The following is a 24,464-nucleotide window of genomic DNA, read 5'->3' as shown; positions in this document are numbered from 1 at the left end:
CTTTATGAGTATTTAAATTATTACTTCTCATTCATCTGTTTTCTTTTCTCATTCTGGTACTTATGTATGTAGTAGATATATAGGATCTATCTTCTAATGCTCTTTTCTTCTTACAATTTTTCAATCTATTTTTTTCTTCAAATTCTGGGATATTTTCCTTCTTCTGGTTGAGTTTTCATAATTCATACTTTATTTTTAGAAATTACCATTCTTCTCTTTTAAGTCATCTTTTAAATTTTCCAAAACAGGAAGTAGGTATACTGTGTCCTAATGTTATTTTCGAGGTTTTTTTTTTTTTTTTCACTAAAGCTCTCTGCTAATGCATTTCGTCTGTGAACTCCCAGCTTAATATCCTTTTTTTGAATCTCTTGTGACTCTTGAAATAGCCTGAAGTTTCTTTCCATGCTTAAGTCAGGGTATGAAATTTCTTCGCTTGAGGATTTTCATGTATGGCGATTTACTGAGAAACCAAAAAAGAGACTGGATTTTTTTTTTCTGCTGAAACATAGTTTAATAATCAAGAGCCACTCCGGAAAAAAAGTACAGATAGGAAAACATCTCTGATCTCACTGGCCGGGGTGGAGATGAGGCTGTCATCAGCTACAGCCAGTCCTCATTGGTGTGGACATAAAGCAAACCATCGGGTACTGACCCAGCCTTTAGTCAGGTAGATCTTTCTAAATCAGTGGTTTTTGGCAAATCATCCTAAACACGCCCAAAGGTCATCATATCTGGAATTTCCATGTCTGATTGTGCCACACTGACATATTTTCAAAGACCACTTTATGAACTTTGTTACTTAATTGAAAGTTTTATCATTTGGGGTCTCACAGATATATTCCTCAAGATTCTACTAGCTCGGGAAGGGCTATTTTGAGTTGAAGTCTACCTAGAAAGGACAGAAAGTGTGCACATCAAGTTTTACCATTTGCTCAAAATTTCCATGTTATGTGCCTGTATGTACAGACACACACACACACACACACACACACACACACACACACACACACGAGCACATTTTTTAAATATGATGCATATATATGTAAATTCCCAATTTTTTGTTTGTTTGATTTTTTTTTTTTTTTTTTTTTTTTTTTTTTTTTTTTTTAGTATTTTACTTCCTCAGAGTAGAGCAGATGTACTTGGAGATTTAGGTCTGTGTATGTGAAAACAAAAAATATGTGTATGTGAAAATAAAAAATAGTATCAGTGCAATAAAATCAATCAGATATAGTATAACTATGACTTGATTGACATTTAAAGTTTTGATATTTTAAATTGACATTCGTAACCAGTATAAATCTCCCTTGTGAGGAAACATATCAATGTCGTTATTCATACTGATATTATTTTCTGATAGATATGACTAGTATCAGTGTTTTTATCACATAAAATCAAATTATTAGTTTCTATGTTATTAAGTTTTTGTATTATTAAATTGTGTACCTTATTATGTTTTCATGCTCATCAGCAATTTGGAAAGAAGAATGTTGATTTATCCATTATTATTGCCACTATGCGATGATATCAAGTGTCCTTCAAGTATCTTTGACCTAATATTAAACACTCTATTGCATGGAATGAGTAGGACTGAAAAACTGCACAGAACACCTTTGAACATGTATTGTATTTATAAAGAAAATATACTGGATTTTCTAGGCTAGTGAGCTCCAAAATGATCTTTTCCAGTAGTGGACATGTTTTACACCTACACTGTCCAATACAATAGGTACTAAAGTATGACTACTCCAGGCGTGGTGTCACATACTTAGAATCCCAGCACTTGGAAGCCTGAGGTAGTAGAATAGCAAGTTTGAGGTAAGCCTGGGCTACAAAATTTAGATTTAAACCGAAATAGTAAAGTGTGACTAGTGACTACCATCTTGAACAATGCAATTAAAGGCACCTTCACTATCATTTATATTTCTAATAGAGAAAAATACCATTCAAAACCAGCATACATATGTTTAGAAATAAACACTCAATTGTCTCATTCAAGAATCTAGATATAACTAGTGACTGTCTCCTGAGATACTTGTCAGATGTGTATAGAAATTAATAATGTCCCAAATAATTGCTTCGGTATGTGCTCACATCTAATGATTTAAAGCAATGCCTTCAAGACAATTTAAGCGCCAATAGATGGATGTACAGTAGCATTTAGCTAGGCTACTCTGCATAAAGATGGAGAAATACAGCAAAGTTTTATCAAATGCACCATTATATCTATACCAAGAAAAATTACATCAACACATGTAGAAATCATTCTTGTTTGAGTTCTAGGATTCCAAATAATAAATTATTATTATATACTGTAACCCCTAAAAATGCTAGCCAAATATCTGTTTTAAAAGTTTATACTTTTTTTTAAATCCTAAGGTAGTTCTTCTTTCTTAATTTTATACAACACATATTTTGATAACCTGGCACATGCTACGTGTCATGCAAGGTTTTTACTGTGTTTACTTTTCAAAGTATCTAGGCTGTACAACCTTACCTATTATTTTACTGCTGATTTCTAACAAAACTGGCCTTCTATATTAGTCCTACTATGTTGGTACTTTTCTTGATGGGAACTAACAGCCTTTTAAGTTCACTTCTCACACAAGTCATACTAACTAAAATTCCATCATGTTACTAATTTATGTAAATTTAACGAAAATCCTCATTAAAATGAAAATGTTGTCCTTTGAAAGGGAGCACTTTAAACCACTATAATATCATAAAGATTCAGTTTATCAACTAAATTAGACAGTAAGTGAGCCTGTCCCTGCGGAATTAGGTAAAGTTAGTGGTGTAGAGAAGAAGAATCAACGTGAAGCAGGTCAGTGAGCAGGGCAGCCACACTTTATAGAAATGACACAGGAAATTGACACAGGAAATGCTTTCCTGGAAATAGAACAAACCTAAACATTAGCCAGGCTAGCTTTCCTTACATATACCTTTCACTGATAGTCCTGTCTTGTTCTCAAGTTTCATTCTAATTTTGCAGAATAAATCATATGGATATTAAGAATGAATTTATATAATATTTTACATTAGTTATTTTATGTATTTTCTTGGATTTTGTTCTTTAACAAAAGAAATAGCAATCTTAATACAATTTGTTTAGCAAATGCTTAATGATCATTTGAGGATTTTTATTATATAGCTTTGGAAAGAAGTTTTTCAAATTATGCAGTTAGCGTGAGCAAATTGCCTGACAGTCAACACTTTCTCATTTCTATTTTCCTTCTTTAGGGTCATGACTATATATTTGGAATTAATTGATTATTCACTATCTCTACTCAAGTGACTTATTGAAAACATGCAAAACCAACTAGTGTCAGAATACTGGGATTGCTGTGGCATTTATGCATATCCAAAACAGTGACCATGGCTGAGTAAACCTCTATTGATGTCATATGTAATTTGTTTTCTTTTTTAATGTTTTTTTATTTGAAATTTGTCCACTCTGGTTGATACAGCTACTTTTTTGCAAATTAAATATTTGACTTGCCATTTTATGCATATGACATCTATGAATTATTCAAGGCAAGTAAATAAAAAATATTGCATTTTAACTGTAATGATCCCTAGAAGAAACTGTTGTCTTTCTTTGAAAGCTTTTGAGGTTAGGAGAAAGAATTACTTGTCTAAGAAAATTAAAATCTTTCTACTCTCCAGTTCATCTATGAACCATCAGAAGCCATTTAAAGCCCGTAATCTTGTTTGATATTTATACCACATTGTGTTATTACTTTTCAATAATCCATAATGCTTATGAATGTCTTTTAGACAGAAGATATTCAAATATAAATTAACATATTTCATATACAACTCACAAATTTTTTATAGTTCATTCCAAATATAATAACTACTCTATTTTGAAAATTTGACATATCTTCATCTGTTTTAACACTAATTGAGTAAAACATAGTTGTATCACTATATTACTTTCTGTCTAGATAATTGTCTTTGTTAGATTTTTTTGTTTTTGTCTTTTTAAGACAAGGTCTCGCTAAGCAGTTCAGGCTGGACTTGAGCTCACTTTGTAGCCGAGGCTGGTATTGAACTCACAACGATCCTCCTGTTTCAGTCTCACAAATGCTGGGATTACATGAGTGTGCCACCATGCCTGGCCCTAGTCTTTGTTAGACTGAGTACACTGACTTATTTTCTATCTAGCATATTTATATGATGTATATATACAGAGAGAGAAAGAGTGTAAAAAAAGACAGGAATATGTCACAATGATATGCCATATAGTATGTTTTCTTCTTGAGATTCTTCGACCTTAAAACTGGTAAATAGGCCAGAAGCAACAGTGCATTTGAAGGAGAATGTTCTCTTTTGAATTATAATGAAAAACTTGTCATATGGAACATATATATATATATACAATGAATCCTGTTTCAAAACAGAATACCCTTATCTCACGCAACTGTGTGGCCCCTCAAAACAAATTTTAGGTAATGAGAAGAATGTGATAACTTCAGTTTCAGGAAACTAAACTTTCTTTAAAAATTTGCAGGCAGCAAAATTATTGCAAGTTTGAGCTAGTTTGAGCAACTTAGTGATTTAGTAAGACCTTGTTTCAAAATTTAAAGAAAAAAATATAAAGGATCTGGGAGCGAAAGGAGACCTGAAAAGATTAAGTTTCAATACATATATGTACCAATTCCTTGTGATAAGTATATATAATTATTGTGTATCACACATATACACTAATAAAAAAGAAAGGATAAAATCAGACTGGAGATGTAGCTCATTTTTAAAGGCCCTGCATTCAAAACTCAGTACTGTAAAAACAAAATCTTTATGCTTATGCCTACATACGCACTTCAAACTTAAAAACCTGTTTCAACCTCAACATCAGATGGTATACATCATAATCTTGTTCTATAATAATCCTCTTTAAGCATTCATTGAACTATTTTTAAATAAAAGTAGGTAATTTAGGCGTTTCTTTCACATTTGTGGTTTTTTTTTTTTTTTTTTTTTTTTTGCTTTTTCCTTTTTATCGGTACCAGGGATTGAACTCACGACTGCCTGCCTACAAGACAGGCGCTTATGCCGCTGAGCTAAATCCCCAGCCCCTTCACATTTGTATTGTTTGTTTCCAAAATATGAGGGTAGTGTATTCTTTTGTGCACATACAGTTAAAAATGACATTGAACATAGAAAAATAAAATGGATAAGTATGGCTATAGCACTTCCTTCCTAATGATGCATGAATATCCCTAATGATATAAGGTGGTAAAGAACATTTACAAAACAAGTTGATTTTCAAAATGTTAGACAGGATTTGTACACATCACAATTCAGAAGGATATAATTATTCAATGCAAAGTTTATGAATTCAAATGAAAAAGCATAATCTGAATATGAGTGCAAGGATTTTGCATAAAGAAGAGAAATACTTTGAATTACTGATCTCTGAATAACTGTCAGAAATTTTTATTAAGTCAAACTGAACATTATTCAGTGAATACAGTTTATTCATTATAGATCTGCATAAATATGTCAAAAGGAATGATATACTTTTAAGGAATAGATAGTGAATTAGACTGCAAAATGTTTGGCTTTTTTGATTCAACTTTTGATAGTTTATTGAACATGAAAGTTGTGATATGTCTCTACTTACCAAAAAGTATAAGCATTAGAATTTTATATTAAAAGATGTTTAAAATTTATAAAATAAAGTTTCCTCAGAAGTGAGTTGACAGTTTTATGGTGCTGTCAAAAAGTACTTTGGGGACATTTCTGTCTCTTACAAAAGTTCATAGAATCATCCCTTAGCTTATTCAGTGAAACATACCATTTTTGTTACCTATGATGATGATATGCAAAACAGTTAAAATGAAAAATTCCTGACAAATCAGTTTTAATTAAATATGTTGAATGTATATTAACCTTTCTGAGGTTACTGTATCTGTGCCATAGGTAATTATAATCAGAGGCACTTTAGGAACTAGAAGCATTCTAATGCATTTGAATAATGGAAAAAATAAATGGAAGAAAAAGGACAAGTTAATTATCAGTGGTTTAGGACAGCAAAGATGGTAATGTCTTTTCTCATTCATATTTTTACTTGAATGCTCTTATCAACTGTAGAAGTTTTAATATTTCTAAATCTTCTGTAGAATCTTTTCATGGCAAATCTGAGCTGGAGTAAATAGGATGTGACATGATTAATACATTTACTTTGATGAATTGACACCAATTGCTCTAAGGCCTATCTCTGACAGTCTTAAAAAATAACCACAGTATGCCTATCAATAGACCTTTCAATTCATGTGGAAAAAGCTCTGTTTATTTCAAGGGCATTATAACCAGATAAATAAAGGCGTTAGTTTAGAAAAAATTAAAACAAATAGTATTTCTAGAAGCAGTTATAAATTTCAGTTTGAAAAATTTCAGATTTCAGTAGTTGTCATATAACATCCCCCTGAAAACTTTCTATTAAAGTGTTGATTAAACTGTTTTCTTTAATTTCAACACTTTAGTGAATATTTATCATGAGGGAAAAGACATTATTCTGTAGCAAAAAGAATCTGTGACAAACATATGTGGTCAAGTAGAGAAGCACTTAATCATTGAGAAGTCTCAAGACATTGCACTGCTGACATTCTGAAAATCCTGCTTCAGGACTGAGGCTGATCCTGGATCTTATCTCCTGCAACATCGCATTTCAGTCTTCAGAGATGTGTGGTCAGCTCAAATTATTACTTAAGTAAATCTCACTTCATTAAACTTCCTTTGTGTAAATCAAATTATAATGAGTCACAGAACCAAACAAAAAGAAATTTGAGTTTTAAATTTGGCTTCAAGAATTTAAATCCAACTTAGTAGTCAAATGTAAGCTTATTTTAATGCCTCTTTAGTTTTTTATATTCATCTTTTCAGTTAATTTCCTTGCTATTTATTATCCATAATTGCTACGTTTATGAAGCACCAATATGAATTTTAAGAGAAGATGGCTTCTTAAATGTCAATAATGAAGATTAAGGAAAATACAGGTCAATAATGAAGCCAGAAAAAATATGGATAACTGAGAATTATTTTCCTTTTAAAATAGATAATGGAAAAAAACATCAAAACCTTTTAGAACTCAATTATTTTGGATGAGATTCAGATACTCTATTAACATTTTGAAATGCTTTCTTATTCATAAACAACTGCCTTGTATAAAACAATAGCTAAATATTGTCAAAAGAGAAAAGTAATAGATTGTCCAATTCTATCCATCATAGAACAATCTCTAAAAGCAGATAAAAATGTTATTATTAGCAACAAAGATAATTGCACAATTGAATGAAAATGTTATAAAATGTGCTGTTTTAGATGATGATCGTTACCTCAGGAATTACAGCCACTGATGCAAGTAAATAAAACATCACCTTGGAAATTTTATAAAGGACATTATAGTCACCAGTCTAATGAACCACATGGAGGTCACAATAAGTTTTGTAAGATTTGTGCTGTTGACTATGCTACTTCATGTTCAACCCAGTGTATTGGTGAATATTTCACATCCAAATAGCCTTGAGAATTATGTATTTCATAAAAAATCGTGAGATGTTTGGTTTGAAATGAAAAAGTTGAGTATTTGGATTTTAAAACCTATGGTTAAATGCAGAATTGTCTTCATCAAACCCTAACTCAGCATCTAATATCTTTTAAAATGAAAATTTTATATATATATATATATATTTGTCATCACATTAATCATGAAGGAATGTGTGCCAGCTATATACAATAAGCTAACTTTGTGAAATGCATAATTATGTCATTTATAAGCCGATCTATGCAATTACATGAATTTTCTAGCTCAGAATTACATGAAACAAATTAGAATTACTTTTTTGTATCATGTATGAAATAAATTATTTAATAATTGAGTAAGACAAACTAAAAAGATAAACTGACCAGTTTAAAAATTTTACTCATCTTCGTATGGGATTTAGTCTGGATCTCAAAGTGCATTTAATTACATTACTGCAAAAATGAGTATGGTCTTGTCAGAAAGGTTTTGCAGTAGTAAATGGCTGTGTTAGTGTGCTTATTGTCCAAACTTCCCTTGAGACCCTGACACTGAAACCAGCATCCGACCCCATCAACAGGACGGTGGCAGTTGATCAATTCTAAACAAAGTTACTGGGAAAATAATTTCAATTACAAAACTGTCTCTGCTTATATTGCAGACACAGGAGAGCAGAGGTCATCCATCTTTCTGAATTTGCATGCCAAGTAGTATTTAGTTCTTGCTTTTATAAAGAATAAGGAAAGAGACACTACTGGCCAACTGCAAAACAATGCTGAGCTGCGGATTCCTACCATTCCTAAGCACTTGGATGCCAGTTAGGAAAGTGGAGATGTAGCAGGAAAGACAAATGCTCCCTTAGATCTCAGAACTGGAGTTTTTAATAAAATCTGAGCTCCAAAGTCAGCCCTATTCGTCTACCACCTCAGTGAACCGAAGTTAGGAAGAAACCAGCATCAAAGAGCCACGCTAATATCTGGGTTTGGGGCCAAAGATATATCTAAGAGACCAGTACATGGTTGTCAAAGCTGCTTTTTGTCTCTGGTGTGAGCTGGGAGAAGATAGAAAATGTTCCTTTGTCTTGAGCAGAACAGATGTTGAACCTCCCAACCGTCCCTTGCCGAGATTTCCAGGAAGTTTAAAATTAAAATTTAAAAGCCAGTTGGAAACATTATCCTTTTCATAGGGTACAGTTACCCTCCTAACAATTGGTTGACTCTTGGTCTTTCCTCTTGTCCTATGTGCATGGCAATAAGGAGTATATATCGCCAATTATAAAATGTACCTAACGCTTTTTTGAGAAAAGGGGTCTATAAACAATAAGTAACCTTTTACTAGACTTAGTTTCTTTTTTATCCACTTGCAGCCCTCTCTACTGGAATCTATAATTCAATGAAGGAATTTTCATTATTATGAAGCTAAAAACCAATTGTTCTTTTATATATCTGTACCAGCACACTCTGCATGAAGAAACCATGAGGGTGATGACTGAAGACATGCCTTCGGAAATTTCTTATGTGCCTTCTGCTTATATGACTGAGATCACTCATGTCTCACAAGCCCTTTCCGAAGTGGAACAAATTCTCAATGCTCCTGAACTCTGTGCTAAAGATTTTGAAGATCTCTTTAAACAAGAGGAGTCCCTGAAGGTAAAAGCAAAGCACTTTCATTTAGATTTTACAAGATGATTGCACTGCTCACTTATAGTTCCAGAAGAATTGACTCACATTGTCTACACAGTGAAGGTATTCTGACATACACATGAAATTTTTAAAAATGCAGGATGTCTAGCTATAGAAATGTGAGGTAGAAATAGAAACACAAAGTGTTATTTTACAATACTTAGCATTAAAACACTTTTCCAAATGAAGAAATATATATGAAGTATCATTTTCATGTGCATTTAAGCATGACAAGACTCACAAGAAATAATTTCTAATAGAAGAAAGTTTATTCTCAACCAATATATTATGTTCCTTTCTTCTACTCCAGGTAAGCAAAATTAGATAAGATTTTCAGTTGTTTTCATTGTATGTTGTTTTTTTTTTATTCTATGTTTTCCATTCTAATGTGCATATTCAATTTCAAATTAATGTTAATACATATGCTAAAATATATAGAATATGAATACATAGAAATTGATAAAATAATTTTTAAAACTACCAGTTAAATATTACCAGTATATTCCAGCTTTTTTCAAATACTAACAGCATACTACTGAATTCTGAACCAATCAAATCATGCTGAAAGAATATGTGGTGAATTTTAGAAGGCGGTATCTCAAGTTAAATGAATGTACAATCAAGAAAATGCACATAACAATGTGTCTTGTGATAATTTTTATCATATGATTCACACTCAAAATGAAATATTATAGTACAGCCAAGGCTTGGTATTTTCCAGTGCAAACAGCGTAAGATTATAGACAGAAAATGAGTTTGCTAGCAGCAGTACATATTAACTAAAGTATTTTATACTCTAAACGATTTCTGGGAGCTTGCTCCACATAACATATCTGTCTGCATAAGTGTACAAATGGATAACACTATTTGTTTTGGAAATCAGTGTTACAATATCTTGAGTGGCTTGACTTTAATATATCATATCAAATATGCTGTAGAATTACACACTAAAATAAAATAAGAGCTACATGAATCTCTGGAACTAGTCCATCCATTTCAGTATGATGCCGTTTCTTATGTGCTTTGAAATAAAAGTCAAAGCACTTATGATATAGTGATGGGAAGGAAACCAATCAATTGATAAAAGAGACATGCCAGAATGCTTGTCATTATTCACATTAACTAACTTCTCGTGACAGCATACTTTGAAACTTCATCATTGTCATTCGACATGTAAATCATGCTCATTAGCTGATACTCATTTTCAGTATATAGAGACTTCACCCAGGAAGGCAAGTGACCCTCAACTTGTGAATTTGCTCACTGAATCACTTGGTCTCCATACCTCTTTTTTTTTAAGATCTCTTAATCTGGCACACTTAGAATGATAAACCTCTGGTTATATACTCGCTAATCATTCATTCATGCTGATAAATTTAATACTATTATAACTGATGACAATTGTAATAGAATTGACTGCTGTGGTTTGTAAGAAGGCATTATTACAGGTTTAATTTAGCTTGGTTATTGAATCATTGTGAGATGCAGTTGTGGGCTTAATTCCAATGCTTTCCCAACAAATCTCCTGCAGCAGGCAAATGAGATTCCTACTTTCATGGGTTATTTGAAGGGGGATAGTTTCAAGCTCAGTCTTTTCAATGAAAATGTATTTTCTCTTAAAGGCACTCATCATTGTCATTATCCAGTAGTAAAAATAGAAAAGTAGTGCATAAATTGTACAGCTGCTGGTTGAGATGGTTTGAAATAAAATGGTGGTTGATTTTGTTCCCGACAGTTTTGCATGAATCAAATTATAGAACTATGGAAGATAATGGTGTGGTTTAATATACATATTTCTTAAAAGTGAAATGCAGCACAAATAATGTGTAGTAAGTTAAAGCAATTATTTTCTGAACAAAGCATAACTAAAAGAGCACTTAAGATTTTTAAAAATGTATTATTAGAAAACTTCCTAATCATTTTGATGGAAACTATTCAGAATAATGCCTGCATACCTAAGGTAATCTGCACTTAATATATAATACACTAGCTAAAGAATAACTAGACATTAACAAGAAACACATACATATGTTATGCATGTATTTATTTCAGAGTCAATATTAGCATTGTTAATCAATTGATTTCATTGTTTATATATGAATTTAATAATGTTCCTTATATAGGAAACAGCACCATAATTTAGCAAAAAAGCATTTTGAAAGCTGCAAACACTACTAATAGTGTAAACTGCACTGTTTTTAACAAAAAAAAAGGTTGTAGTGAAATATGCCAAAATTTAATTCATATGTTATGGCATCAAATCCTACTTTAAAGTACCTCATAGTAAAACATAATCATAAAACTAACTCTGCAATTTTAAAACTTTTGCTCTCTGCTGGAGAGCTTTAAGTATTAGAAATATTATCCTGAAAGTAGAAATCCCCTATTTAGGAGTCCAGGGGAAAGTCTTCACCCTAACGCCTCTGTATACCTGATTTTATTGAAAGTCTCTGTTTCATTGGTGTGTGGCACACTTTTGGGTCTCACCACACACCTTCCCCACACAGGGAAGCATTCCCTGCATGCTGACTGACAGCTGCCCCCTCCAACTGCCTCTGATCATTTGTTTGAGTTTTGTCTCTAGTCATCAAAGCCCACAAGTTTCAAAGAGATAAAGCTTTGCATGCCCCCTTTTTCCAGATGACCTTACGGAATAAAAGAGCGCATTTGGTGGTTATGCATCACTGCTTGTTCACTTATCATCTGGGAATCTCTGAAATATGATTCATCTGCTGACCTAATGCTCTGTACCAGGATGAAAACCCTGTTGCACACATTAGAAACCTCCCTCATACAATGCTCTTCACTGCCTCTCCGTCTTAAACCAGACACCTGCGCTTCCTAGGATCGTTCCCAAGTACACCACTTGGATCCACATTCTTGCCTCAGAACTGCTTCTAGGAGAGCTCTATGTAGGACAATTGTGAAAGAAACAATAGCATGTACAAGCACACTGTGTTGTCTGCCATACATCATGCCACGGGGGTGGGATTCTCCCATGATGCCACTGCTCCCTCACTAAACAGTTCTGTGGTTATTCTACCAAGTTGTTCTTAGTATTCATAAATGTGATTTTGAGGACAAAAATAAGAAAACAACTGAAGATAAGGAAAACAAATAAGCTTCATCGTTTTCAAGAATGAGAGTCAATTTGAGTGTTTAGGTACTCTTCTTATAATTCACCTGTATTTAGCTGTTTGATCCTGTCTGAAACTTTACAAAGTATCTCAAATTATTATCTAAATTTTTACCTGAAGAAACCGAGGAAACATACAGTAAGTAAACAAAGTTGACACAACTACTAATGTTCAAGTAGGGATTTTATCATGAGCAAAGTAGCTTTAGTACTTGTGTTTTCTGAATCTACCTTTTATGTAGCTGTTTCTAAGGTGTTATGTTGAGATTCTAAAAATTAACTTGAACAAAATAAGGTTAAGCAGTGAAGGTAAAAATTTTCCTGAATTCTAATTCAAGATGATTTCATGGCAAAGAAAAAAATGCATAGAAATAAAGAAGGAAGGTGGAAGGGAAGGAAGATATAAGGAATTAAATTTGAAAGAGAGAAGGGAAATAAAATTTGGGCATGCATCATTTCAATGGTCTCCCCCAAACTAGTGATATTTTTGTATTTGATGTGAATAAAATATGTTGTATTTTTGGTAATTGAGAGTGTGAGAAGGAAGAAAGCTCCCAGGTGTTAACAGAAGACTTAGTCTCAATGTAGAATTTAAATGATATCAAGAAATAAAGGGAAACATTTTTTTTTATTCTAGCAGTGGGAGACAGAACATCAGCTAGCAACAACAAAAAACTACATAAACATTGTGTATTACAAAGTGATACATGTTATGAAAAAAAGAAAACAAAGCTTGGTAAGGGGGTAGAAGACTAATAAAGAGGTAGGGATATGTGGAAAGGCAGTAGGTGGGGTTGCAAATTTAAATAGAATTGAAAAGAGCTGTAACCATACAGTGGCACGAAATAAGTGAGTCAGGCTTGCTGTCTTGGTTGAGGAAATAGAACAAGGCCTAAATGTTGCAGTGAACCTATTTTAACCAAGGGACAGCAAGATGGTCCATGTACTGCTAATAAAGCCAGCCAGAGGCATGATTGTAGAGCGTGAGATCACATGAGATTTGGAGGTCATTATCAAGGCTCGGTTACCATTGAATGGGCCAAAAATAGTCTATGTTCTTCTGTAGGACAATGAAAGAAATGCCAAACACACACCTGATACTAAGTAGGAAATAGCTACATTTATGGAAGATCATGGGAAGGTAGCAGGAGGAATAGCGGAAGGGCACAGGAAAAAGGAGGAGAATGAGAAACCTTTGATAACTCAGGTTTCCAGCATTAAAAGATGTTCAGAGTGAGAGAATGTCAGATTCTAGGATGTTTTCCAGGTAAAGAGCAAATTTGTATTTATACTCACATAAAGCTGCAACATGTGGTTTAAGATTTAGGGCTCAGGTGTGAGAATTTCGGCATCATGGGAAGTTGGCAGAGGAAGCCTTCAGGGTTGTAGGATCTCTTTTCTGCAGTGTTTTGCCTTCTATACTTCATTCTTCCTTGGAGTATGTGCAGAAGTACTGTCAATGAAGGCCCTCACACTCCGACTCATCTCTTTTTCCTCTGGAATATATTACATGCCATTTGAGGACAAATTTAATTATCCAAATCACTTAAATGAAGATAAAATTAATGTCATGAGCAGAGTAGCTATTTTTCTATTCTGGTTCCAGGGCAATGGATAATGGTAGGAGGCACCGTGGTTACAAATATGAACAAAATTTCAGAAGGAACATAAAGTAATTTGTTTATCTACATATTTTAATATGAGCATATGCTAAAAAGAGTTGGGCTTTTCATTATTGTAATATTGCTATAAAAAGATTGAAATTATTTTAAACTTAATAGACATGGATCCTTTAAAATCTCAAAGAAAAATTTGATTATAAATGCCTTTGAGTTCTGCTTAAATTTGTAATATAATAGTTTATCACACAGAAAATGTGATATTAATGTACTATTATTGTATTATTAAAAAAATGATCTTTTTGACTATAAACATTTTGAATAATATAATCATGCAATGACTTTTCCGAGGAAAATTGAATTTTTCAACTAACAATTATTCAGTGATAAATATCAATCTTTTCTTCATTTGTTTTTTATGATTTGGGATTTGTTTGCTTTGCTATGTATCTTTTGGTACTATACAAATATTAATCTACTAACCACAATTTGAATCTTGCTTAAATTATTACTATAATACCTTATTTTTTAAATTAGCTTACAGTAAAGAGATTATATATTCTCTATATTGTCATTCCCAGATCACATTTATATGTGCTTTGATGGAATTTTCTTTTATAATTTTTGTTACTCTTTTATGAACTATTATATTCCTTCTTTCTCCCTATCATTCTGTATTCATGATAAGCAGTTGTCTTACTTTTATTCCCATGATGCAATTTGTTCCCAAATCTTATAAAATATAATTTAAATACTTTCTCCTACTACTCCATTCTCCCAGCAAGACTTTCTTTATAATCTCTGTCCTATAAATTCAATATAGAAACTTTCATCTTAAAATGTAGAAATTATGAGCTTGGTAGAAATTTTGAGTTTGGAAATAACTTGTGGGTAGGTTATACTTCTGTTTATGGGCTAGTCAAACTGTATCTTGATCAAATATGACTTCATTTTTAATCTTTAACATACAAATGCTGAGCCATTATTTACACAAAAACAATGCACCATCCTATGGGGAATATTTAGACCAAATATATATAATTTTTCCAAATAGACAATAAATCACGTAAGTAATGAAGTTAAAATGCCAATTTAAAATAGAGCCACTAAAAATTACTTATTAAATGTATTTAGCGGCTCAGGAAAAAAATCTAATTAGTAAGTGTTTCAGTGTTTTTCGATTGATTGCTTGTTTTCAAGTTGACATGACATTAGTGTTGCACCTGGGAGCTGAATGGGGTTTAAGGAGTATAGGAATTAAATTTATATAGGGTGTTGCCTTCATTTGTCAGATAAAGATAAATTCCAGAGAGTGAAAATGAACTGGAGTTTGAGTCTGTGTTACTCCAATTTCTATTATTCAGTTTTAAGATAGAGCTACTCCCCAGCAGCTGCTATCACAACAGCTATTAATGGTTTTCTCTAATACTTTTTTCTTAGCAATAAAAGATGAGTGGTCTTCTGTTATCCAAATCACAGAGTGTCTGCCTCAATGTGTCTTTGGTATCTTAAGTGGCTTAAACATAGTGTTTTCACTTTCGCCAAATATGAAAACTATAGTGCAAGGTTTTCCAAATCTAAAAGCACACCTTTATATGTGGACCCATTTAATTGCAGTGGTACATTTATCAAGATGCTGATATATGAGCCTGGTGTGTTGTGGTGGCACATGCCTGTAAGCCCAGCACTCTGAGAGTCTGGAGGATCCTAAATTCAATCTCAGCCTAGGGAAATTAGCAAATTAGTGAGACTCTTTTCTCAGGATAATGATAAGAAAGGGTTAGGGATGTACCTCAGTGCAAACTCCCTGGGTTCAGTCAACAGTAGCGAACAAAACAAAACAAAAGATGGTGTCACTGAGTCAGAATCAACAAAAGAAACACTTGAGTCCTCAGAAAAGATTATAAATGAGCCATGTACTCCTTCAGACCTGTACCTTATGGAGACCAAAATCCATCTTATTCAACCACCAGGAAGAAAAAACAATATCCCTGTTTTCCTTCCTGTGCTTATGTCTCTTACAACAAGACCTAGCTCTTATTAGGTACTCAGTGTAGCTTTTTTGACTGAATGAGTGACAGTTTGGTTCATGCAAGCATGGATTCCATGAAGAAGACAGAGAAATGTCACTCTGTCAGTGACAAGACTAAAGTAGGAAATCAAATTACCATCTTTTGCAGTGCACCCTAACTCATCAAGTTCCATCATCCAAGCATATGAATTCTAAAACTCTACACATGTATCAGCAAGGAGATATTTGCTCTGGGTATGTACAGAGTAAATTTTAAACCAATCATTTATGCAAGAGTGTGGCAAGGAACCCAAATACAATTAAATTACTAATATTTTTGTAATGTTTTACCTTGCATTATATGCTTGTGACAAGAAGTATACAGCGGAGTTTGGCAAAGCAACGTATTTGCAACCAAAAGATTTGGACAATGTTATCTGATACCTAATAGGTGTACCCTCAGGCAAATAAAATATAATTTCTAAGCCTGTTTTCATAACATTGAAATCAGAGCAATGAAAATACTTCTCCAACACAACTCAGCAGAATTATTGTGTAGTGTGATTTTTTTTTATTTAAAGAGAAGAAAAAAAGAAAGGAAATAAAAAAAAACAATGCAGTAAAATGGTACAAATAATACAGTATTTCTAGAAAAAATATATATATACAGTACGAAATCACCAGTTAACAGGCTACACATTATCTTCCCAGAAACAGTTGTCCATATCACTAAATTAAAGCATAAAAAGTGAACATTCATACAGTGAAATTGGAGACAGTGTGAAATTTTATAGAATTATGGCAACAACTTTTTCCTGAAATATATAATTTTCTAAAATTTAGGATTTGTGAAATCCATATTGCTGCATCAAATGATCTAAAATCATTGCAAGTAAATTTCCATGTTAAGAATTTTATAAAGCAATATAATAGGAATTATTATACCTTATAAACTGCATATTGATCTTCAAAATAATTAAATTAAAATATTAGCAAAATAAGTAAATTAAAATATTACAGATTTGAGAAGTAGTTCAAAAAGTAAAAGAAAAGAATAAATGTAGGCTAAAAATATTTCCTTTTAACAAAAATTTCTGTTAGAGAATCTTATATACTTTCAGTTGTATCCTTTACCAGATTTCCAAAGTTAGATATAACTTACTCCAGGGTAATGTTTTCCATTCTTCTAGTTATTATAGATGCCAAATCAATAGCTCACTTTATAGACATTTATCTTGAGGTATAAAAATGCTAATTCTCCTGTACCTCGAAGAAGTTGTTTTCAAATTTGTTTGATTTTTAGGTTTTCTTGTTTTTTAAGAGTTTTTAAATTAAATGTATTGAATTCACTTTTTCTCAAATCTGTTTCATCAATTTGAGTTTATTTCTTCTAATTCTGAGCTTAGAATGATTGGTTAAACTAAAAATATTGAAGCTCAGATGAAGAATGATTTAATCAGTATTGGAAATATTTTTAGAGATTTGACATTTATCTTTTTAATTTTGGGCGTTTTTGTTATTTTCGAAAGATAGCTTGCAATAAATTTTTCTGCTTAAATTTGTGACCATGGACATGTTAATACTGCAATACTGATAAACTTTATGAATTGCCATAATGCCAGTCAAACGTTCAAATATTGGAAATGTTGTATTATTTAACCAAGTACAATTACTGTTGCCAATGTCTGATCGCTTCTGAATGTCAATGCATATCATCAAAAATTATCAGAATAAGTCAATAACCTTGTGTTGTAAATAACATATGACTAATGCATCAATTATTACCAATTCCAAAAGAAGAAAGGCATTGCCATCATTCAGAAAATCTAAGAAACTTTCAGAATCGTAAGGATATTCAGTAGAGTGAGTTTTTGGCACTATATCAATTTTTTGTTTTTATGTTTCTTTGGGTTTTCAAAAAATATTTTTCTCTAAAATTCTGCGTTTAGATTCAGAACAATTGTATCAGTGAGTGGCTTTGTTTTCCTATCACCCATGTAAAACATTATGGTAGAAACCATTTCTCCCATATACCAATAGTATGAGTCATTTAGAAAACGGGCATCATTTTATAAAATGTATTTATGAATTCGAGATTAGTCTCCTATAATTTGTACTAATTTGTGAATACTTGATTACACTTTATCTTGTGTACAGTTTTTGAGCTTTCTTGATCACGCACAATGAATTTTTAGTTCTTCGTAAAAATAATCAAATACTCATGACTTCATATTTCTATGGAAGAGTACAAAAGGAAAAGAAAGAACAACATACTGGCTTCATTCCTCCATCCCATTCCTTGGGCATAATATGTTTATCAGTTTTTCAGGTTTCCTTGGATTGGTGGTTAGCCCTATAATTGTTCTCCACATAGCTGCTTACCCCTTCTCTGCTCAGCTGTGCAAGACTTAAAAGCATATCCCACCCCTAAAAACTTAGGAAATGCAGAACACCATATGTCTGAATTTTAATTAAGAGTAAAACACTTTTCTTCCACACAACTATCCCTTGCCATGTGTAAGGGGCAGTTTTTGTCATGATTTTGTATAAAATGATTTGCACAATGGGCACAACACTAAAGAAGCCTATCACAATTTGACTTGAGAAATTATTTTCAGTTTAGTTGGTCCTGACAGATTAGAATTGTTGCATTTGAGGACAGCTTAGAGGAGTAAAATGTATGTTTTGCGTTTTTCTTCTCATTCTTGATATTGTGTACCATCTGGGAGATAGGGGCAGGCATAAGAAATAAGAACTTTTTGTGGTTAGTAATATGAGATGCTGTGAGGACACCATGGGTAAAGTCAGTCAGAAATTGCAGATATACTATGACTCCAGTATTGATTCTAACAGCCAGATAACCAGTGAAAATAAAATACAGTAAACAGAAGCAACTGAACAGTTCACATCTGTCCAGGCCTAAATTGAAGAACAATGTACAATACTGTAAAGTTCAGTGGCTCCATTCAAAATTAGATTTTCACAAGCAAGTTAAATTTCATATTTTACTTTAAGTCAACATATATTTATTAAGAGCCATGTGCTATGTCCAATACCCTAAATTATAGTAAAAAAACAAACAAACAAAACAAAACATTAGATGTGTTCCCTGAGCACTGGTGATTTGTAACATTATTGATTATACATATAATAGCTATATGAACAAGATAGGCAGTACTTTAAGGCAGAAATGACACAATCTAAGCCAAATTATACATTGTGAGATATGAATGCAAATGAATTTTTGAACAGGTAAAAACAATGTAGAAAACTCAAACTGGAAAGAACTGTCTAAAGGAGGAGGAAGTCTTAGGTTGAGCTTGGAATATAATAGGAACCTGAATAATGCTAATAGCTACCACTTATTACAATGTATTAGGTCATATTCTAAATCCTTGACTGGCAGTAACTCATATGGTCATAGCAATAACTGTAAGAGCAAGCCACTAGCATTATACTCATATTGAGAATAAAAATCTTATGTATGGTTAGTTGAGCAAATTCACTAGAAAAGGCAGTTTGTAAATGATGTACTGTACATAGTTGGAATCTGACACAATGTGCTCTCCAAAATTGCTGCCCTAAATCCCTATATTATCCAGATTCTAGATACAGAAAATGTTCTATACTTTAGAAAAACATTAATGAACATAAAAACCTGCATCAGAATGCCTTGTTTGAGGGATAACTTTCCAAACAAATGTGTCGTTGCTGGTCTGATATTGAGAGAGCAATTTGGATTTAAAAAAAAAAAAACCTTTAGATCCAGCTTCTTTTTGTTTTTGTTTTTGTGGGGAGTCTTGAATGACTAAATACTGTCTTGAAATTATTCATAAAGCTCTCAGTTGTCAGTGATAGATTTTTGAACAGGGAGAATCATTAAAGTGACCTAATCAATTAGAGACAAGTAGAAAAAAACAAAGTAGTAAAAATGAATAGAGGAGATACAGTAATTGTTTTCAACCTAGATACACCAATCTGAGATTTCTACCCTTAATCGGGGTAAGTGTACCAGTACTCAAATTATTAAATTTTATTAAAACAATCTCCAAACTCCCACTAGGATCACCCACTTTTTTATGTTGGTGCTAAATATTGTAGACTGTATTTCCAGATGTATTTTTCTACTGGACTAATAAAGTCTAAGATAGTTTTTCTGTAATATATATATATATATATATATATATATATATATATATATAACCCCACTGTGACCAAAAAACAAGTCTCTAGCTGAATTTTTACCAAATTATAGACTGGAATGTTCTTTACATTTTCTTCTTTTTGCTCCTACTTTTGTTAGCCCACAAATATCTGAAGTAAATTTGATCATTAACTAGTTAGATCTTTCCATTTGTGAATGCCTTCTCTGTCAGACTACATGAGCAGTAATTTTATTGTATCATCTTTATACCCTGCCTCTCTTCCCACCTCCATTATTTAAGATTCCATTGCATCCTGAAGGTATTTAAATCATGGGAGTGGCTAATATTGTCCAGGAGTTGGGTTAGATGAAAAGAGGGCTAAGATAGGAATACAGGAAAATATCCATATTTTAACAGCAAATGTAGAAGAAGAGATTTTAAAAATTAGCTCCAATAGCTCCCAAATTTCTGTCTCTAGTCAAGATTTCTCATCTGAACTCTGAGTTGAGTATAGCTATGTAGAAATCTAATAACAGTTGAAATATTAAAATGCCCAAATAACATGCAATTTTTAAACTTTGCCCCTTAACCTCATCCAACTAAAATTGTCCACACTGCAGATAATGGCAGCTCTAGTCTCCTTTTCCTTTGGGATAAACAGGGAGGTCCTTATTATGTTCACAATGCTCTCCATGGCTTGCCCATCTCACTCTCTCTCTGGTAGTTTCCTGCTTGGCTCACATTCCTCAGCCATGATCATTGCCTTCAAGTTGCTTGACACCCTTCCCCTCGGCACATTCCAGTGTTCAGGATATTTGCACTTGCTTTCCTTCCTGGAATGTTCTCAGGACTTTCATTTGGCTCGTTCCTTCAGTTTGATTAAGTATTTACTTACAAATCAATGTCATGCTTCCTGATATGCTTAACCCTCCTTTGGATATCTCATATCTTCTTTCCCTGCTTTATATGCTTCTGCTTCTTAGTGCTGACCACCAAGTGGCTATAGAGTTTACTCATTTATCCTGCGTTTATTTACTTTCTGGCTCACTGTTGTATCCTCAGTATATAAAATGTAAGGAGCACAGTAAGTTTTCACTAAATATGAGGTGTGATAAATACAGTGAATGTTTAAATTTTAAAACTGTATTACAGATGTAATACAGATGTAAAAGATGTATTGTTATTACTTCCCTCAAAAAATTTCTATCCATTTCCTATTGATTCTATATACTGCCCCCTTAATCAGTCTTTTCACTTTCAGAACTGGACTGCTTCAGAAAATCAGGGAATAAATGTGTTCAAATAAGGGGGCAGTATCTAGAGACGGCTTAGTGGCAATGTGTCTTTTATTGTAATGTTTTTAAAAATTCATTGAATTTTCTGACCACACGTCTTATGTATTGCGGTAATGAAGACATAGATGAAGGTCTCAGAGAATAAACAAGAGACCTGGAAGATGAATCAATAGGAAATGAGAGCTAGGCAACAACGGCGACAGTAGCTGCGCTCAGTGTAGGGGAAGAAGTAAATGATGCAATGAGCAAAATATTACTGAACCAATAAATAGAGTTCGCTCACAGAAGCTAGTATGAAAACTAATGAGATGTAGGTGCTTCCAGCCATCTTCTAATGTAAGTACTTCAGAGAAAACTGAAGGATTCATAAAAACCAATGTTATCATTTCTTTGGAAAAAATGAAATTCAGAATACTGTAAAGCAGAATATCATTGAGATATTGAAGTCAATTTTAGGACAAGAGGCACTGAAGCAAAAATTTCACATTATCATGAGTTTTAAAAATATTTTTAAACATTTATTCTTAGTAGTACCTATTTGCAGTACATTAGTTATGGAAAATTTCTGCATGATCACAACACATCTTAATTAATTTTTAAAATTCTTAACTTTAAAATAAAAAAATAACTTTTTTTCCTCTTCCCTTCCCATCACTCTAACCTTTCTTTCCCTCTCTATTTACAAAAGCGTGATTTATTTCTTTAATTCTTTTTTTTCAAATTCCTTTCCTGCCCCCTCCATCATCTCTTATATACCTGTTCCCATTTGAAAAATTTCTCCCTATTAATTAATATAGATCTTCTATTTTGCTCCTTAGTTATACTTTGTGTTTCTTACACAAGAAAAACAATGTGGTATTTAAATTTGTGTGTCTGATTTATTCCTCTTAAGATTATGGTCTCAAGGTGCATCCACTTGCTAAAAATGTCTCCATTATATCTTTATTTAGGGCAAAGTAATAATCCATTGTATATAAAATATCACACTTTATTTAGCCTTTCATTTTTTGATGGACATATATATTCATATGGCTGAAATTTTACTTCATTTTAATTTTGTGTAACTTTTTGACTAACCTTGAAAACATCTTAGTAAATGTTTTGCTATTAAGGACCACTTTAAATGATAAATTTTAATATTTGTATGTACAATTGATTTATCACTTAAGATAATAACATTGTAATAATTGTCAATAGAAGAAGGTTTATTTGAACTTATTTTTGGTGTAAAATGCCCTTGAACATTACAGATATTCCCATGTAATCATTAGATGATGAGGCTTGTCCAAGTGCTAAATTATATTTCACATTTTGGATCTTGGAGATGCTCATTTATTTTTATGACTACTAACAAGAAGGGGAAGCAGAAATGATGGTACTTTAAATACTAGATATCATGCCAGCACTTTTCATAGAATTTCAGAAACAAGGGACTTTGTTGTAGGTAAGAAAAGATATTAAAAATTAGTGCTTTTAAAGGTTCCATTCATCAGAAGCAATTAAATGTAAGTTCAGTTTATCAGGTATCAATATATTCTACTCTTGGTTTATTCAGTCTCTGCAACATCTACTTTGACATTCATATAAATAGGTTTACCTTTTAGTTGGATAAAGAGAGCCTCTGTAATGAAACAGTCTGACAGCACGGGAGTTGTTGTCACTTTACATTAGACTGAAGAAAAACTAAACACTAGAAGTCTCCCCTTATGATAGAGAATAGAGCATAGTTAAATTAAGTGTTACCTGAGACCTTTATCTCAACTTGATTAGTTGGCAACTAGGTTTCTGGCTTGGCTCCCTAAATAAATTGTCTGTAGCATCTATTTTCTGTTTTTAGCCTACTGAAGAAACAAAAGCCACAATACTTGATAAACACAGTATTTGTCACTTCAAATTATTTGCATATAAATCTTCCAAATGAATTTTGTCTGAAAAGGAAATTCTGTTTCAAAACCTTGTATTTTTTTAGATCTTAAAATCATGGAATATAGTTTTAATGTAAGTCTTATCAGTGAGGCTTCATTTAAACAAAACATTTTTCTAAATAACTGCAAAAGTTGAAGTAGAATGGGTCATAGATTTCTGCTTTTTTATTTTAGCTGTTTTGCATTTTATCTTCCAATTGTGAAAATTACTTCACTATCTACCTTTTCTCTATATAGTTTCTAAATTAGGGTCTTATTTAACTTAATGCTATAAACTAGAGTTGTGACAATGCTATTTTAAAATGTTAAAGGTTTACATAAATTGAAACACAATTGCCTTCAAGACGTTAAAACTTTGTTTCTATTTTATACATTTATATTTCCCATTGGCAGGAAGTGTGGCTAAAAAGTAAACATATCACTGAGTTGCTCCTAGGGAGTAAGGAGGTCAGTTTATAGAAATATGTCAAAATTAAAGAAGGGAGTTGACTAAAAAGTAGGTACTTCATCATTTTGACATCATATTTTCTGATAAGATAAGGAACCATTCAGGGAAAGACATGGAAATGTTATATTCTATAGGGATCCTGGGGATTTGTCTATCACCATAGCAACTACAGGGACTACAGTTTCATTTTTAGAGGGTCAGAAACTATAAAGATCACTTATTTCTAGACAAACTAAAATAGTAAAAAAGCTATAAGAGAATTTTGTCTGTGACTTTAAACTATGGAAAGTACTACAAGAATTTTCCTTGTTGCATGTACCATTTTGCTGTGTGCATTGCCTGGGGGAAATGTGTATGTGCAGGGCTTTGAACAGGATTTTCTAGGCTCCTGCCAGTCTTGACAACATTCTTTGAGAAAGCAACAAGGAACTATTATCTCGATATCCAGGGAGACATACCCTGCCCCAGTTTTTGCTTTTCACTTTTCTTATTCAAGATAAAAAGTTTTCTTGCCTTAGCCCCGTGCTGCCCAACATTGCTAAAACCATTCATACTTCGATTCTAAGCAATTCTACTCCTTTCCAGAGCATCAAGAGCACTCCTGGGACTCATATTAAAACCAGAAATCTTTACAAGCTCAATCTTCAGAGAATGTGTGTGTGTGTGTATCTGTGTTTG

General features: G+C 32.5%; 1 protein-coding gene across 17 annotated transcripts in view; it reads left to right on the top strand.

The window, feature by feature from the left end:
• Dmd (dystrophin) overlaps positions 1-24,464 on the top strand; it is a 2,110,831-nt gene that overhangs the window by 967,255 nt on the left and 1,119,112 nt on the right. For all 17 annotated transcript variants that reach the window (XM_063242792.1, XM_063242803.1, XM_063242804.1 and 14 more), the window contains one exon: positions 8,980-9,174. In XM_063242792.1, the coding sequence (XP_063098862.1) occupies positions 8,980-9,174 (195 nt within the window). The remainder of the gene's footprint in view (positions 1-8,979; positions 9,175-24,464) is intronic.

The sequence above is a fragment of the Cavia porcellus genome, unplaced genomic scaffold (genome assembly GCF_034190915.1).
Source record: "Cavia porcellus strain 051 isolate PalLab524CR breed Dunkin Hartley unplaced genomic scaffold, mCavPor4.1 scaffold_33, whole genome shotgun sequence".
Classification (NCBI taxonomy): Eukaryota; Metazoa; Chordata; class Mammalia; order Rodentia; family Caviidae; genus Cavia; species Cavia porcellus.
This window is presented reverse-complemented; position numbering and strand designations above follow the sequence as displayed.